The sequence below is a fragment of the Stenella coeruleoalba genome (genome assembly GCF_951394435.1).
Source record: "Stenella coeruleoalba genome assembly, chromosome: 1".
Classification (NCBI taxonomy): Eukaryota; Metazoa; Chordata; class Mammalia; order Artiodactyla; family Delphinidae; genus Stenella; species Stenella coeruleoalba.
Window position 1 is genome coordinate 150,107,798 of NC_137169.1, and position 16,902 is coordinate 150,124,699.

Below are 16,902 nucleotides of genomic sequence, written 5' to 3' on the forward strand. Positions count from 1 at the left end.
GCTAGGTCTGGAGCAGAAATGTGGTTTGCAGAGTCCTGGCCTCAGCAAGGAAAGGCAGATTTGAAACTAGAAAGTTAGATTTGAAACTGAGAGATAGTAGCCTCATCACAACCTACCACAAACAATTTCTTAGGCCCCCTGAAGGATTTGAAGCATTATAAAGGAAAATACATTTTAAAGCTTATTGCTGCCTGAACTGTGTTGTAGAGATGAACTGAGTCCAAGCGTGTTTTTTCAATTACTTGAAGTATAACTGACAATATTATATTAGTTTCAGGTGTACAACACAGTGATTCGATATTTTTATAAATTACAAAATGATCACCACAATAAGTCTAGTTACCATCTCTCACCATAAAAAATGATTCCAATATTATTGGCTATATTCCCTATGTTGTACATTACACCCCTGTAACTCATTTATTTTATAGCTGGAAGTTTGTACCTCTTAATCTCCTTCATCTATTTTGTCCTTCCCCCAACCCCCTCCCCTTTGACAACCACCCATTTATTCCCTGTCCCTATGAATCTGTTTTTTGTTTTATTTGTTCATTTGTTTGTTTTCACATGTTAGTGAAAACAAACAGTATTTGTCTTTCTCTGTCTGACTTATTTCACTAAGCATAATACCTTCCAGGTCCATCCATGTTTCACAAATGCCAAGATTTGTATATATATTTTAGTTTTCATTCTCTATTTCATTAGAAAAAACAAAGCCACTTTGAATCCTTCTTACAAAGAGGTGTACATACATTTTAGAATACAAAAGATGAAATAAACTTTAAAATCTAAATAAATAGAAACAATAATGCTACGCTATTTATTTTATTTTTAGTTTTTTAGTTTTGTCTCTGTTAAAAAAAGTTGGGTTTTCTTCCTGTTGGATGTTTGTTTCTCTAACTTTTAAAAAACTAAAGTATATATATTTTTTCTATTGTCAACTTGCTGTTAACAATTTTTGCTTTAAGATATGAATTACATTAATACGTCACATTACATATATGAAGCCAAATTACACTAACTTAGTTGTTTACAACCTCAAATCTTACTCCCAGTACACATTCCAATAAATTTATTCTGTAAAAACAATACTTTTTTTGGTTTTGATTTTTTTTACAGTAAAGTTTTCAACTACAAACCTTGAATACGTGAAAGATGTTCCAAGGACAAGCATAACAGGATTGATAAAACCCAAACTGACTAAATGTGTTCTCACAATACGAGCTGGCATAAAAATAAACAAACTTTTCTATTATCACATTTGCAACAATAAGGTACAGATAATAATGGTTTGTGAATATTAGCTATTCTAATTCTAGTTCCAAAAGAAAACAACAGATCATTTTAAAAGTCTGTATTTAAAAGGCAATGCTTTGTCTTCCTTCCCATAGGGCTACTGCTGATTCCAGCTTTAAAATGTAAAGTATCCAGCTTGAGTCATTAGCTCAAATTGTATTGAGACTGGGAAAAAATAAATCATTGCCTTCGTTTTGGAGTAACACAAAAGACTCACTAACTTCACATACAGAAACTGAGTTTGTGTACATTAACAACATGAGTTTTGAGAAGTATAAGCTGTCAACTAGCTATTTCTAATACGGAATAGATACTTTACAATATGATTAAACTTTACACATGGCCTCAAAACTAAAGAACAATTTTAAGCTCATCTTCAATATGCCAACATTATGTATCTAGGAATTGGTTCCCGGGTTCTGTCACAGAGAGGAAATCCCTTAAGCATTATGTTGAGTGGTCATTTTAAAAAATGCTAACTTATATTTAACTGAGTGTTTGGTGATGGTGGAGTAAATGCAGGAGAGTGATGAACATTAACTGCCTTGATAAAGGATCCTAGACTTGTATAAACTTGTGCAAAAAGCTGGATAATCCTTAGTGGTTAAGGGCAACCAAATAACATGAAATTAAATCAATAACCTTAAAAAAGGCTAAAATGTCTTTTTTCCCCCAAACACAGCAGAGAGGAATGTGAATAATGTACATACAAACTGGGGTTCTGTCAGTGACAACAAGGACTATGTGTTGGTTCATATCAAATCCAAGAATATTAGACAACAAAACGTATAACCTTCGTGTGGTTTTCTTAATATGCAGCATTCAATACGGTAGTTAGGTCCCTTCACTGGTTTTCTTGCAAGTCTGAAGTTGTGTTTCTTGTGTCATTGCCGGCATCTCCACCCTCAGAGCTGCTTTTATTTTCTTCTTCTTTGCAGTCCTTGTCATCTTCATCTCTTGGAGATTTCCGGTACTGTTTAGAGGATTTCTTTTAAGTGTATGACTTCCGTTTCGAGCCTGCTTTTTCATTCTTTCTTTTGCCTTTTCCATTTTCTTCCATTCTCTCACGTTCTTCCTCACTGCTTGCCTCTGCAGTATTCCCGCCTTCTCCCTCAGTTTCTGAAGAGCTCTGTTGCTGAATGGCCTGGTACCCAGTAAACTTTACGCCTGGGTTATTTTCTATCTCCCACAATCCTTCATTAAATCCTTTCCGTTTGTTTGACTTCCCAAACTTGTCTTTGTATTCCTTATAAGGGAAAAGGTCTTTGGGACCTAGAAATGCAGTTTCAAATATTTTTGGCAAATACTTTGCCAAAAAAGTAGATAGGATACTTATTTGCTGGAGGCGTCACAGCTCCCTCCGGGAGCTCCTCAGTCCGCGCCGGCCACTGCTGGTAGCCCTATAACCTTGGTGAAGACCTGGTCGCCCGCCTTGCACTCGCGGGGCCGCGGACGCGCCATCTCGGCCGCTCCGCTTCCTGGTCGTCCTTGGGCGCCTCGAAGACGCCGGGAGGCCGGCCCCCCGCGGGCCAACGGACTGCGCCGCGCTCCTTGCCGGCCGGGCGGGTGGGCGGGAGGACTAGGGGCCGCTCGGACCAGGGGAAACGGCGAGGCGGCGGCTGGGGCGAGGGGTGGGCGGGGGTCGCAGCAAGCCCCGCGCCTCACCACCCTGCAGCGGGGGAGGGGAGTCCCCGGCCGCTCGGCTCTCGTCGTCGCCGCCGCCGCCGCCGCCGCCGCCGCCGCCGCCGCCGCCGCCGCCGCCGCCGCCGCCGCCGCCGCCGCCCTCTTTCCCCCAGAGCTAAACTATAGTTGATTTACAATATTGTGTTAGTTCAGGTGTACAGCAAAGTGACTCAGTTATAGTTTTTGCTAGATTATATTCCGTTACAGGTTATATTCAATATCATGTATAACATGATATTGAATATAATTCCCTGTGCTATATAGTAAATCCTTGTTGCTTACCTATTGATATTTTACGTATACAGTAGTATCTGTTAATCCCATACTACTAATTTGTCCCTCCCTCCCTCTCCCCTTTGGTAACCATAAGTTTGTTTTCCTACTTCTAGTTATGGCCTTTTCTTTGCCATTTAAAGAAGTCCCGTTAACATTTCTTGTAAGGCCAGTTTAGTGGTGATGAACGCCTTTAGCTTTTACTTTTCTGGAAAACTCTTTATCTCTCCTTCAATTCTGAATGATAACCTTGAGGATAGAGTATCCTTATAGATTATACGTTTTTTCCTTTCAGCATTTTTAATACATTGTGCTACTCCCTTCTAAACTGCAAAGTTACTGCTGAAAAATCAACTGATAGTCTTCTGGTGTTTCCCTTGTATGTAACTAGTTGTTTTTCTCTTGCTGCTTTTAAGATTCTCTCATTAACTTTTGACATCTTAATTATAATATGTCTGGGGGTGGCCTCTTTGGTTCATTTTGTTTGGGACTCTCTGTGCTTCCTGGACTTGGACGTCTGATTCCTTCACCCGTTTAGGGAAATTTTCAGCTATTATTTCTTCAAATAGGTTTTCTGTCCCTTACTCTCTCTTCTCCTGTGTTCTCTATAATATGAATGTTAGCACACTTGATGTTGTGCCAGAAGTCTCTTAAACTATTCTCAGTTTTTTGGTTTCTTTTTCTTTTTGCTGTTTCAGTTGGGTAATTTCCGCTAGCCTGTCTTCCAGACTGCTGATCTGTTCTTCTGCATCCTCTAATCTGCTACTGGTTCCTTCTAGTGTATTTTTTATTTCAGTTATTTTTTCTTCAGTTCTGATTTGTTCTTTTTTATATTTTCTATCTATGTTGAAGTTCTCACTGAATTCATCCATTCTTCTCCCAAGTTCAGTGAGCATCTTTATAACTATTACTTTAAACTCTTTATCTGGTAAATTGCTTATCTCTTTTTTGTTTAGTTCTTTTTGGAGGTTTTTGTCTTGTTCTTTCATCTGGAAGATATTTCTTTGTCTCATTCTGTGTTTGTTTCTATGTATTAGGTATATCAGTTATGTCCCAGTTTCAAGCCTGGGAGCAGTCTTGAAAGAGTAGCCTTATGTAGAAGGCCTATGTGGCCAGTGCCACACCTGTGGTCACCAGAGCCAGGTGCTCCAGAGACATCCCCTGTGTGGGCTGCATGCATCCACATGTTGTGGTTGGGCTGTGATTGCTTTGGGCACAGTGGTGGGCAGGGCTGGCTCCCACGACTGGGAGCCACTTTGGAGGGGTGCTGGTGTAGGCTGAAATTGCATGCTGGGTGGAGTGGGGCAGGAGCTGCTCTGGAGGGGCTGGCTGGGGCCGGTCCTCAGGGGTGGGGCACATGGTGTTAGCTAGGTTGACTGAGAGTGACAGAAATGGTGCCTGTCAGCTAAATGGAAGAATTAAGGAAAAAAAAAAAAAAAAAAGAAAGTTCTACCAGATCCCTGCCCCTCTGGCACACATCCTAAAATTAGTCAATGAATCTTCTTCTTGTATGACCCAGGTGCTTTTCAAACTGCTGCCTCTAGGCTGGGACTTGGAGCCAACAAGTTTGAGGGCGAACCCTTCAGGAGTGGAGCCTCAGTTTCCCACAGTCCTCCAGGTCTCCCAGATGTAAACCCCACTGCTTTTCAAAGCCAGACATTATGGGGGCTCATCTTCCTGATGCAGGTCCCCTGGGCTGGGACCTATTGTTCCTCAGGGGGACCTCCGCAGTTGTGATATCCCTCCCTCTTGTGGGTGTGGGGTTGTGGGTTTTGACTAGACCTCTCTACCCCTCCTGCTTGTCTTGATATGGCCTTCTCTTTATATTCTTCATCTGTAGAAAGTCTGTTTAGTCTTCAGGTCATTCTCAGAGATAAGTGTTCTATATCTAGCGGCAGTTTTGGTGTGTAGGGAGGAGGTGAGCTCAGGATCTTCCTACTCTGCCATCTTGATCTGGAACAGCTGTTTCATTCTTAACTGGTACAATGTGACCTGGGGCCCACAACAGCATTGCTTCCCAGGCACTGTGATTGGACCAGAAATGAGGTTGGTTTGCTATTTTGGTTATCTGTATGAGGATATACCCTTGGGAATTTCATAGGATGGGCAGATAATTTAATATTGTTGTCCATGTGAATGTGAACTGTTTCTGATATTCTTTTCTTGTGGGATGGAAAAGGATGCATTTTCCAAGTCAGTAGTTGCATACCATATACCTGAGCCCTGATTAACCTCCCCTAGCACTGATTCCACCCCTGGCATACTGGATGCAATTGGCACTACTACTTGATTAAATCTGCAGTATTCTACTGTCATTCTCTAGGATTCATCCATTTTCTGCATGGGCCAGACTGGTTATTAAATGAAGATCTGACAGAGACCACCAACCCTGCATCTTTTAGGTCCTTAATTGTGGCACTAATCTGTGCTATTCCTTGGAAAATGATAATGATTTTCTAACTTTCTCAGGGGTGTGTGTGGGGACAGTTTCAGAGGTTTCATTTGTCCTTTCCCCACTATTATTGATCCTACTCCACAAACTGGGGGCTCCGTGTGGGCTTCATTCCAACTGCCAAGTATATCAATTTCAATTATGCACTCGGGGACTGAGGTAAAGACCCCCCACATGGCCAAAGCCACTTTGGCCCTCATAGGTCCCTACTCTAAAGGGGGGGCTTGATGACACTTTGGGTCTCTAGGTATCAATGTTAACTCAGACCTGCATCAAATAGCCCTCAAAACATCTGATTATTCCCTGTTCCTCAGTGTAGTCACCTGAGTAAATGACCATAGGTCTGAGGGGGAATTGTCACGGTATAGACTTGTCACACTGTTGCAGGGTCCTTCTTCCTAGGGACCGGGCCACCTCTTCAGGTAACAGATTCTGGATCTGAAAATCTACTCAGGTCTGGGGACTAGAGCAAAGGATTGTGACTTTTTATAGGGACAACTGCCCTCAACCTCCTCCTCCAACAGCCTTGTTGACTGCTTGATAATTTTGCCACTAACACCACTATGTTCTATCTTCACAACTCCCTGTAGGTCAAGCCCCCATAGCTGCACCTTTCCTGTCATTATGGTAACTGTGGCCTCCTGGCTTCAGGAAGTAAAGTGCCACTACCAAGCCTCTCTTACTGCAGGGCCTCATCCACCCAATGAGCCCTGTGGCCACCTCACCTGTCGTCATCCCTAGCTGCAGAGGAGAGACACCACTGGACGTCTTAGTGATGCTGGTGGTGTTCTCATCAAAATGCCCTTGGTGATTAGTGTGCCGTCTGCACCCTTTCATGGGACATAATCCTCTGCTGGGTCCTCTGGGCTTGTATAATGCCTCCATTCCAGCCCCTCCGCCTCCCTGAGCCTTTTCATTCCATCCTCTACCAACGGCCAGGACACCAGGTGTTTTTTTTTTTTTTTTACTTTGCAGAGAGTTGGCCAGCATTTTTTCTAGGCTTCTAAGACTCACTGGGTCTTTGCTAGGGCATTAGTTAAATCCCATACCTGAGAAAATGGCTCAAACTCAACAAATTCTTGCTTATCCAGTTTCAAAGAGGCCTCAGAATCCAATCCCAGGCATACTCCCCTGGTTCCTGCCAGTACATGCAGGTTCATTTTTGTACATCTTCCTTCCCTTATCAGGCCCAGCACCAGCTGGATTATGCTGGGATTTAACCCATCAGAGGAGGTGGCGGGGGACCTGTTGTCTTGTGGGGGAGAAGCTTCTGCAGAACCTTCCAGCCCAGCAGAAGTGGTAGCTCTTTCTAGAGGTAGACAGGCCATGTCTGCATGCCCAGAGGGTGGATGTGGGGTGGAGTGGGTGTGGAGAGACAATGTATTCAGGGGCATCCATCCAGATGACTCTGTCCCAGTTTTTACAATTCCATGTTTTCCCTACCAGCGCCTCCACCTTTGCATAACAGACCTGCCTCGAAACAAACATCCGTAGAGCCCTGTGATTCCCCAGTCTTCAGCCTACTGTTAAATTGTGTCTACCCTTCCCTTACTGGTGATGCTGATCTCTTTATACGCTACCACTGAGGCACTCTGGTTCCCACACTCAATCTTTAACTGCTGTGGTTCTTTTTTTCACTAACCTTCTGCAGATTGTCAAGGGATAACAAGTGTTGGTGAGGATGTGGAAGTAAGGGAACCCTTGTACTCTGTTGGCAGGAATTTAAATTGGTTCAGCTGCTATGGAAAACAGTATGGAGTTTCCTCAAAAAATTAAAAATAGAGCTGCCATATGATCCAGCAATTCTATTTCTGAGTATATATTCAAAGGAAACGAAAACGGGATTTCGAAGAGATACATGCACTCTCATGTTTATTGCAGATTATGATTATTCACAATAACCAAGATATGGAAACAACCTAAGTGTCTGTCAACAGATGAATGGATAAAAAAGATGTGAGATATCTATATGTATATATATAGAGAGACGTAGATATGAATATTATTCACCCACGAGAAACAAGGAAATTCAGACATTTGAGATGACATGGATGAAACTTGAGGGTATTATGCTACGTGAAATAAACCAGACAAATACTGTATGATATCACTTATATATGGAATCTAAAAAAGAGTTAAAAAAAAAAAAAGAAAGCCTAACTCCTAAAAACAGAGTAGAATGGTGGCTACTAGATACTGGGGGTGTGGGGTGTGTGTGGGAGAATTAGGGAGATGTTGAAGGCTACAAACTTGCAACTAGTAGGTGAATAAATCTTGAAGAGCTAATGCACAGCATAGTGATTTTAGTCAACAATTCTGTATTATAAACTTCAAAGTTGCTAAGAGAATAGATCTTAATTGTTCCCAGCACAAAAAAGAAATGACAGGGGCTTCCCTGGTGGTGCAGTGGTTGAGAGTCCGCCTGCTGATGCAGGGGACACGGGTTCGTGCCCCGGTCCGGGAAGATCCCACGTGCCGCGGAGCGGCTGGGCCCGTGAGCCATGGCCGCTGAGCCTGCGTGTCCGGAGCCTGTGCTCCACAACGGGAGATGCCGCAACAGTGAGAGGCCCACGTACCGCAAAAAAAAAAAAAAGAAATGACAATTATGTGACATGATAGAAGTGTTACCTAACACCATGGTGGTAATCATATTGTAACAGATAAATGTATCAAATCAATTCATGTATACCTTAAACTTACACAATGTTGTATGTCAATTATATATATTACATATGTTTCATTTATATGTGTGTCTATGTATATACACTTAGCAGTAACCAGCAACCTTCACTGTCTTCGTTAGCCCCATGGTTTTCAAATGTTTGCTCCATTGTACCTGCATAACACTCCCCTCCATCAGGACATTTCCCCAGGTCACTGCCAATAAAATCTTTAGCAAATAAACTACCACCTTGAGCCAGGAACGGTTGGTGCCTTGCATGCCCTTCAGGATGGTGCCCTCTTTGCCTGCTGGGTCCTGGCTGAGCCAGTCTTACATCCTCTCCCACTTCCTGTTTTCTCAGACCACTCACATTACCCCTGGTGTTACTCCAGGTCCTCTGGGAACAGTCACCAACATTGGATTAAGTGTGCAATAGTTTTATTAGGTAAATGCTTGTCTGAAAGGAAATAGGACATTGTGGAAGGTAGGCGGAGTCAAAGAGAGAGAGAGAGATCAGGTGGAGGTGCCCTCAACTGCCATGCAATATGAAGGAGGTTTGGTAAAGCCTTCAGGAGTCCTTGAGGCAGGCTGGCAGGAGTCTTGTGTTTACCTAGGATCCAGGCTGCTTAAGTATCCCCACCACACTCAGTCACCGAAGAGGGAGTGACTTGAGGGTGGGTTGGAGGTGTGGCCTTGGTGCAAATGTGGTGGTGGATTTCAGGGGGCAGCAGCTGATGCCCTGGGTCAATTACACTCCTGCAGTAGGAGGCCTGCAAGGAGCATCCTCATGGCTGCCACAAACCACTCATCTTCACCAGTCTACCTACATCAACACACACGAACTCTGGCTTCCCTCCTATAACAGTGGGTGAAATGTTCAATTTCAGCGCTGAATCACATTTTATCTTGCCTACTCAAAGATTTTGATCCAGCAGTTACCCCTTTCTCTCCTGGATCATCAATTTTCCCAAGTCACTGGATTATTCCTGTTAACTCTCAATAGCACCTTCCTGCCCTCACCTCTGCCTCCAGTTGCCCTCCATTTCTTTGCTTCTTATAGAAAAAAAGGAACTCCTCGAAAGAGTTGTTTACACTTGCTGTCTCCACTGCTTAAATTCTCAGTCTTTTGTTCAAAGTGAGAAGAGTTTTCCTCAGGATGATTAATTAAGTAGTATAAGTTCAGTGCGGTGAGAAACAACAGTAAGAAAGCAAATATCACCTGGAACTACATCATTTTAAGTTTGGTGACGATCACCCTTTTATTTGTCATTATGCACAGACACATCGTTTTACATAAAGAGAATAATTAATATGCTGTTCTTTTTTTTTTTAAATAATCCTTTTTTCTTCTGTCTTTTGCTTTTTGGCCATGCCAAGCGGCTTGCGGGATCCTAGTTCCCTGACCAGGGATCCAACCCAGACCCTCGGCAGTGAAGGCGCAGAGTCCTAACCACTGGAATTCCCTGCTATTTTTCTATTGTTTCCTTATTCCCCAGTTTTGAGGGTTTTGTTTATATCCTTCCCTCTCTACATCTCTTGCCACATACCCTCTCCCCCTCCTGCAGTGTACAGACATACACATGCACACATGCACGTGATGTACCCAAAATGCTACACGATACATTCCATACTTTTCTCTGTGTTCTCATACACAGAGCTTTTGTTTTGTTTATATAATGGAATCATACTAAAAATACTTCCTTGCAGCTTGTTTTTCTCATTTAACAAAACCTTGTGGAAAATCTTTTAAATCAACTAATACAGACTGATCTGTATGGTTAATGACCAATCATTTATTCAACCATTCACCTACTGATAGACATTAATTCTCCTTCTAGAGTTCTGTCACACTATCTATCTATCTATACACACACATATATGTATATAATAGTTATATATAATTATTATATGTATATAAAACTATTTGAATATTATGTATGCATTGGTCCTCCCATCTCATGGATAGACTCCTAATTCCCAAGAGTGGGATTTCTGGGTCCAAGAGAATGCATATTTCAAATTTTAATCAATCTTGCCAGATTGCTTTCCAAAAAATCTTTAAAAATTCACGTTTCCTTCAAAAATGCAAGATAATTTTTTTCTCATCCCTGATTCTTATTCCTTCCCAAGAGTATTACCCTTCTGAGTTTTTGCCAACAGGTGAGAAAGGTAGCTTCATTGTAACTTTGGTTTGTATCTTTCTGACTGCTGGTGTGGTTGAGCATCCTCAGTGGATAAGCACCTGATTTTGGAGCCGGTCTGACTGATACTTCACCTACCAGCTGTGTGACCTTAGAAAAATTATTTACCCTCTCTGTGCCAGTTTCCTCATCTCTATAATGGGATAATAATAGTTCCAATTGCATAGTGTTGTTGAAGAGGATTAGATAAATTATTAGAACAATTTCTGGCACATAGTAAACCCTAAAAAAAAGTTGTTTTTAATATGTTTATTGGCTATTTGGGTATGTTCTTCTGTGAAATGACTGTATTTTTTGCTCATTTTATATTGGGTCATTTTCTTTCTTTTTTCCATCAAATATTTCTATCAGATCTTGTTTCACCTCTTTCAATAAAGATTTTAAAGATGTTTTTCATGTATGGCATACACCTTTCATATTAAATTTAATTCTATGTAATTTGTCACTACAATAAATAGATTGTTTTTTATTATTTCTATTGCTGTTAAACTGTCATATAAATATTATAGAGAAAAAGTTTTAAATTTTAAATATTTGTCTTATATTGAGGCATCAAATGCTCTTATTCTAATAATTCTTGTTCCTAATTTTGGGTTTCCTAGGCATATAATCTTATTATTGAAAGAGAGTATTTTATCTCCTTTCCCCTAGCATTTATAATGGTTATTCTATTTTCCTCTTGTAATGTCAGAACCTTCAAAACAGTGATGCATAGCAGGTATCCCTGTTTTGTTCCTGATCTTAGTAAAGTGAGAAGTTCTACTTGTGGACAATAGGTTTTTTTTTTTGCGGTATGTGGGCCTCTCACTGTTGTGGCCTCTCCCGTTGCGGAGCACAGGCTCCGGACGCGCAGGCTCAGCGGCCATGGCTCACGGGCCCAGCCGCTCCGCGGCATGTGGGATCTTCGCGGACCGCGGTATGAACCCGTGTCCCCTGCATCGGCAGGCGGACTCTCAACCACTGCGCCACCAGGGAAGCCCTGATCTTTCATCCTTTATGGCTGTGTTGTGGATTTCAGACTTGTTTACCCAGCCTCCACAATCACATAAGCCAATTCTTCTTCTTCTTCTTTTTTTCTTTTTTGGTGAAGGGAAAGGAGCCAATTTATGAAATTAAATAAAGTTCAATGAGGGAGTGAAGAACATGAACTAGGATACCACCGCCCTGGCTGGGCCCAGCACAGCTAAAGCTCAGCACACCATGTATCTCCGGCTTTTCCTCCCCATAAGCCAATTCTTTTAAATAAATCTCTTTATACACACACAGACACACAAACACACACACAAAATCTCCTGCTGCTTCTCCTCTAGGTGGATCCTGATTGTTCAAATACTAATTGCTTAGAAAGCTGTGGTCACATTTGGACAAGTTAAGCAGCTTATTTTGAACATCAAAACCAAATCTGAAAACTTAAAATTAAGACAGAGTATTAGCCTCCTATTTTCAATATGATAAGTTATATCTCATATGTGAATCTACCATTAGAAAAACTTCTGAAATATCTTTAACAGACTATTTAAATTCACATATTTATTAAGTCTTTTATACATAAATTAACTACAGCCATATAAGGTTCATATGAAAAGTTTTGTGCAAAATAATATTTGACACATTTAAAAATACTTTCAAAAATTTACTTTCATTCTTAGGAAGGATTGTAATAGACAAACTTGGGTGGTTTTTAAACTTTTAAATTTTTGTTTAAAGCCATGTAAGAGTATACAGACTACCTTAAGATAAAAGTGAACACATTAAGCATTAATTTAATAACATACATATTATATTAAAATATTTCTATTTTGGGTAATTTAAGAACATATTTGAGATTTTGAATTTGATGATACTTACTATGAGCTTATACTTAGTATTTCTTGGTCTAACACACACACTCTCAATATGAGTATATATACACACTCTTTCTACATACATATATTCATAGTAAATAAACTTTCATTTTTCTAATTATTCTTTTGTTTTCTTTCAGATTTGTGCAGTGGTTCATAAATATATTCTCTATAAATCCTCAAATAGTGAAAGTAGCTCAGAACAAGAATACTGCAGAACAGTAGCATCAGGAGAAAGAGGAAAGCTGCAACCATGTAAGCACTTGGACTGAAATAAGAAAAGAAAAGTCATTAGAAGTCATTGTTCACTTTGGTTGTTAATACTTTTAGTCAAATAATTTTTGAACAGTTAGCTGCTATGCCACTGTTCTCTGTTAATAACTAATAAGATTTATAAGACATCTTGTCTACCCTCAAAATGTTTACCTCTTAGTGTTTGAGGCTGACCAGGGAGGAAGATAGACATTGATTGATCAGTATAATGAGAGAAGGAAGGAAGTATAAAGTTCTATGGGAGCCAGGCATCAGGAAGAACTTCCAGTGGAGTTGACTTTTTTTTTTTTTTTTTGTGGTACGCGGACCTCTTACTCCTGTGGTCTCTCCCGTCGCAAAGCACAGGCTTCGGACGCGCAGGCTCAGCGGCCATGGCTCACGGGCCCAGCTGCTCCGCGGCATGTGGGATCTTCCCGGACCGGGGCACGAACCCGCGTCCCCTGAATCGGCAGGCGGACCCTCAACCACTGCGCCACCAGGGAAGCCCTGGAGTTGACTTTTGAACTGAGTATAAAGTAAGAGTTAGCTAGATATGACTAGGATTAGGAGTATTAGTATGAGTTAGATAGAAATGTCTGGGAGTGGAGAAGACTAAAGTGGGCATAACATTTTAGGCAAAGGGAGATGCATTTGCAAAGATGTGGAAGCACGAGAAAACTTTAAGATCAGCCCCAGACATTCTGGAGCTAAAACTAGTTTAATGTGATTAGAATTTAGGTGGTGGGCTCAGTGGTTAGAGATGAGGAATCATAGGTTGTTCAAGGTGAGAAAGACAGCTTTCATCAAGCTACAGGGTATGAATTTTAGCCTAAGGGCAAGAGGGAGTTTCAGACATGTGATATAACATTCTCATTTTAGAAGGATGATTCTGATTGTAGTGTGAAGAACGTATGAATGGGACGCATGAGTGTGGAGGGAGAAAACCAGTTATGAGGTTTTTGTAATAACCAAATATGGTGAGAGTTTTAATTAATTACTGGTTGTAGAAATGGGGAGAAATGGATAGATCTAAGATATATTTAGAAGTTAGATTGGATTGATCTTGGTGATTGTTAAGATGTGGGGTTTGAGAAATACGTTAGAATAAAGGATGTCTCCTAAATTTGGGGATGAGGTAACTCTGAGGATGGTAGCACCATTCACTGACATAGGAAATTCACAGGGAAGGACACTTTAGAGGGTATGTGTGAATACGGTTGGTTTACTTTTGGACATATCAAATTTGAGGTACGTGAGGGTCAACCAGGTATGTGTGTGTGTGTACACTTATGAGATACTACTTTCAGCTGGGATCCAGACATCTGTCTCTTCACCTCATGTTCCTCCCATCAGAGTAGGTTTATTTCTTAAGCCAAACACTGTGCTGTTTTTTATTTGGTGTCTTGGTACTTGACTTTAGTTTTTAGCTCCCTTTTAAACATATTTATTTGTTTGCAGTATTACACTTTCCCCAGTTCCCCAGTCTCATTAGTCTGACCTTCCTCCTCTGTGAATACAAGCTTAATCTAGCTCTAGTGAATCATTTCCTTCTTAGAAATTAATTAACTAACTTAATAAACCCTCTGATATATGCCAAGTACTGTGCTAGGTGCTGGGAAAACAATAATGAGTAAAAATAGATATGGTCTTCATCCTTAGAGAGCTTACATTTTAGTGGGGACATAATCATTAATCAGATAATGAGAAAATAAATATAAAATTGAACTTGTGATAAAAACTAAGTAGGAGAGGTATACAATGCAATGAAAGCTTACTATAGCAGGATTTAGCCTGGTGAATTGGCCAAGAAATGACCCCATGGGGAAAAGAAAATTATTCTAAAATTTGAAGAATTAAGTAGAAGTGGAGTTGGTAAAGTTAAGTAGGTAAAGAGGGGAAGGAAGAGATTCCAGATAGAGAAAATAGCATGTGCAAAGCTCCTGCTATGGGACAGAGCATGGAGAAGACTGGGGATTGAAAGAAGGTTGATAGGTCTGGAGCTGAGAAAATGAGGGGAATATGATGCAAGATGAGACTGGAGACATAGGTAGGGGCTAGAGCAGAAAAGGTCTTGTAGGCCATGTTAAGAAGTTCCCATTTTAAGGAAAGAAACTTAAGGGTTTTAAGCTACTAAAATTAGCATTATGAGTCTATTGCAGTAATTCGGATCAGAGATAATGGTAACTTGGATTAAAGTGGTGTGGTGGTGATGGGTTTGGTGAAGTGGATTCATTTAAGGGCAATTTAAGAGGTTAAATGAATGGGAGGCAGTGACTGGATGAGCTAGAGGAGAGAGAGAGAGAAAGAAATGAATGTGATCCCTAGGTTTTTGTTTTTCATTTTTGACTGTTAGGTGTTTGGCTTGTACAGTTTGATGTGCTATTTCCTGAGTGAGGGAACATTGGAAAATAGGGTCGCCATATTTTTCAACTCCAGAGGGCACCCTTCACATTACAGCCTATGTGAATGAATTCTGCTTGAGCTGTGCAATGACAATTCATAGGGCTGAATGCAATTACCTTGATAAGTTAGTTTTACAGTGGTACGAATAATGGGGTAAGGGAATGGGTGGTAAGATCATGAGTTCATTTTTGGCCATGTCCAGTTTGACCAGTCTTTGAGATATCTAAGAGAAGAGGTTAAGTAGAGAGTGGGATATATGGCCCTGGACTGGGCTAGAGATATGATTTGGGAGTTGTGTGTTTATAGATATTAACTGAAATCATGGGTATGGATGAACTTGCCAGAATGAGCAGCTAGAAAACCAGGACTGAGCCCTAAGGAACGTCAACATTTAATGGCTGGTGATATACGTTGAGGCTGTCTTCACTAGAGAGAGAGAGAGAATGGCTACAGAAGGCTAGGAAAACCTATAGAGCAATATGGCAGCCAAAGGGAAAGTCAACACTAATGGAAGCTCAAATAAAATGTGGACTGAAAACTATCTGTCAGACTTAGTGTAGGCCAGTTGCAGCTCAAGATGGTGACCAAGGAGCCTCCTGAACTGACCTCCTTCCATGGACACACCTATCCTACAGCTACATATAGAACAACTCCCTCTGAAAGAAATCCAGAAACTAGCTGAGCAACTCTTACACATTGGGTGAATGAGAAAAACCCACTCACATAAAAACGAGTAGGAGAGACTGAGGCACAATCTCACCCAAACTCCCAGCCCCAGCAGAGCAACATACAATGACGAGGGAACTCACAAATCCTAGCTTCTCCCTACGGAGTTTGGATCCAATACCCAGTACCCCAACTTTTAAAACTTCCACCTGAGGGATGGGACCCCCAAACAGGTGTTTGGCTCTGAAAGCCAGCTAGGCTTTCCTCCATGAGACCCACAAGGCTGTAGCAAACAAATGGGATCCTGAGGACTCCTGGTGGCTAACCCCCTCTCTCACTCCCCGCTCAGCACAGAGCCAGCAGACTGAAATGCCCATCTCCCATCTTTCCATGAAAGAGACCTAGTTGCTTATCTTAAAAGCTGAGGGCTTCCCTGGTGGCGCAGTTGTTGAGAGTCCGCCTGCCGATGCAGGGGACACGGGTTCGTGCCCCGATCCGGGAAGATCCCACATGCTGCGGAGCGGCTGGGCCCGTGAGCCATGGCCGCTGAGCCTGCGCGTAAAAAGCTGAAATCTGAGGTTTAGTCTCCTAATATAACACAAATCTAGGGGCCAACTGCAATCTTCTGCAGAGACTGGGAAGCTGGCAGATGCCATCTTTGCGCTCTCCTTCTGGCTCTCTCCAGGTCACTGGTATCTCCCTGAAATGATGTTGTGCATACTTCTGATGCTCCAGTTTCTACAGCTGCTGCTGAGGGGGACACACCTGAGCACACCTGTTATAGTCCCACAGGACTATAACAACTGTTCTTAACTGGCTATTCCCTTAGCGTTCAGCACAGAGGGAAGAGAGAGAAAGGTAATCTTCTGGTCTTTCTCTGAAAGAGGCCTACATGCATACTTTAAAAGCTGCTGCTTGAGGGTCCAGCTTCCAGCGGGGCTGCATCTAGGTTCTGACTGAGATCCTCCTCTTTGGGACACTAACAGGTGTTGGTACACCCTCAACTACTGGGAGACACTAAGAACTAAGAAGGCAGCTTGGACAATCACAACGGTTTAAAAGACAAACGACAGCTAGGGCTGGGCTGAACACTAAGTTCCATCTGGGAGAAGTGGCTCTTTTATCTATTGCATAGAAACCAACACAGAAAATCTAGGAAAATGAAGAAAC

At 41.6% G+C, this 16,902-nt stretch overlaps 1 protein-coding gene and 1 pseudogene across 2 annotated transcripts in view; both read right to left on the minus strand.

Annotated features, from left to right (window-relative positions):
* Positions 1 to 2,130: 2,130 nt before the first annotated feature.
* LOC307192147 (hepatoma-derived growth factor-related protein 3-like) lies at positions 2,131 to 2,838 on the minus strand (annotated as a pseudogene). The gene has a single exon. The product of its transcript is annotated as a hepatoma-derived growth factor-related protein 3-like (transcript).
* A 9,687-nt stretch (positions 2,839 to 12,525) lies between these two features.
* The window catches only part of CATSPERE (catsper channel auxiliary subunit epsilon), a gene marked incomplete at its 3' end in the record, with an annotated part of 242,258 nt that continues 237,881 nt past the window's right edge, over positions 12,526 to 16,902 (minus strand). The window contains exon 22 of the mRNA XM_079916436.1: positions 12,526 to 12,679. Within this exon, the coding sequence (XP_079772562.1) occupies positions 12,526 to 12,679 (154 nt within the window). The remainder of the gene's footprint in view (positions 12,680 to 16,902) is intronic.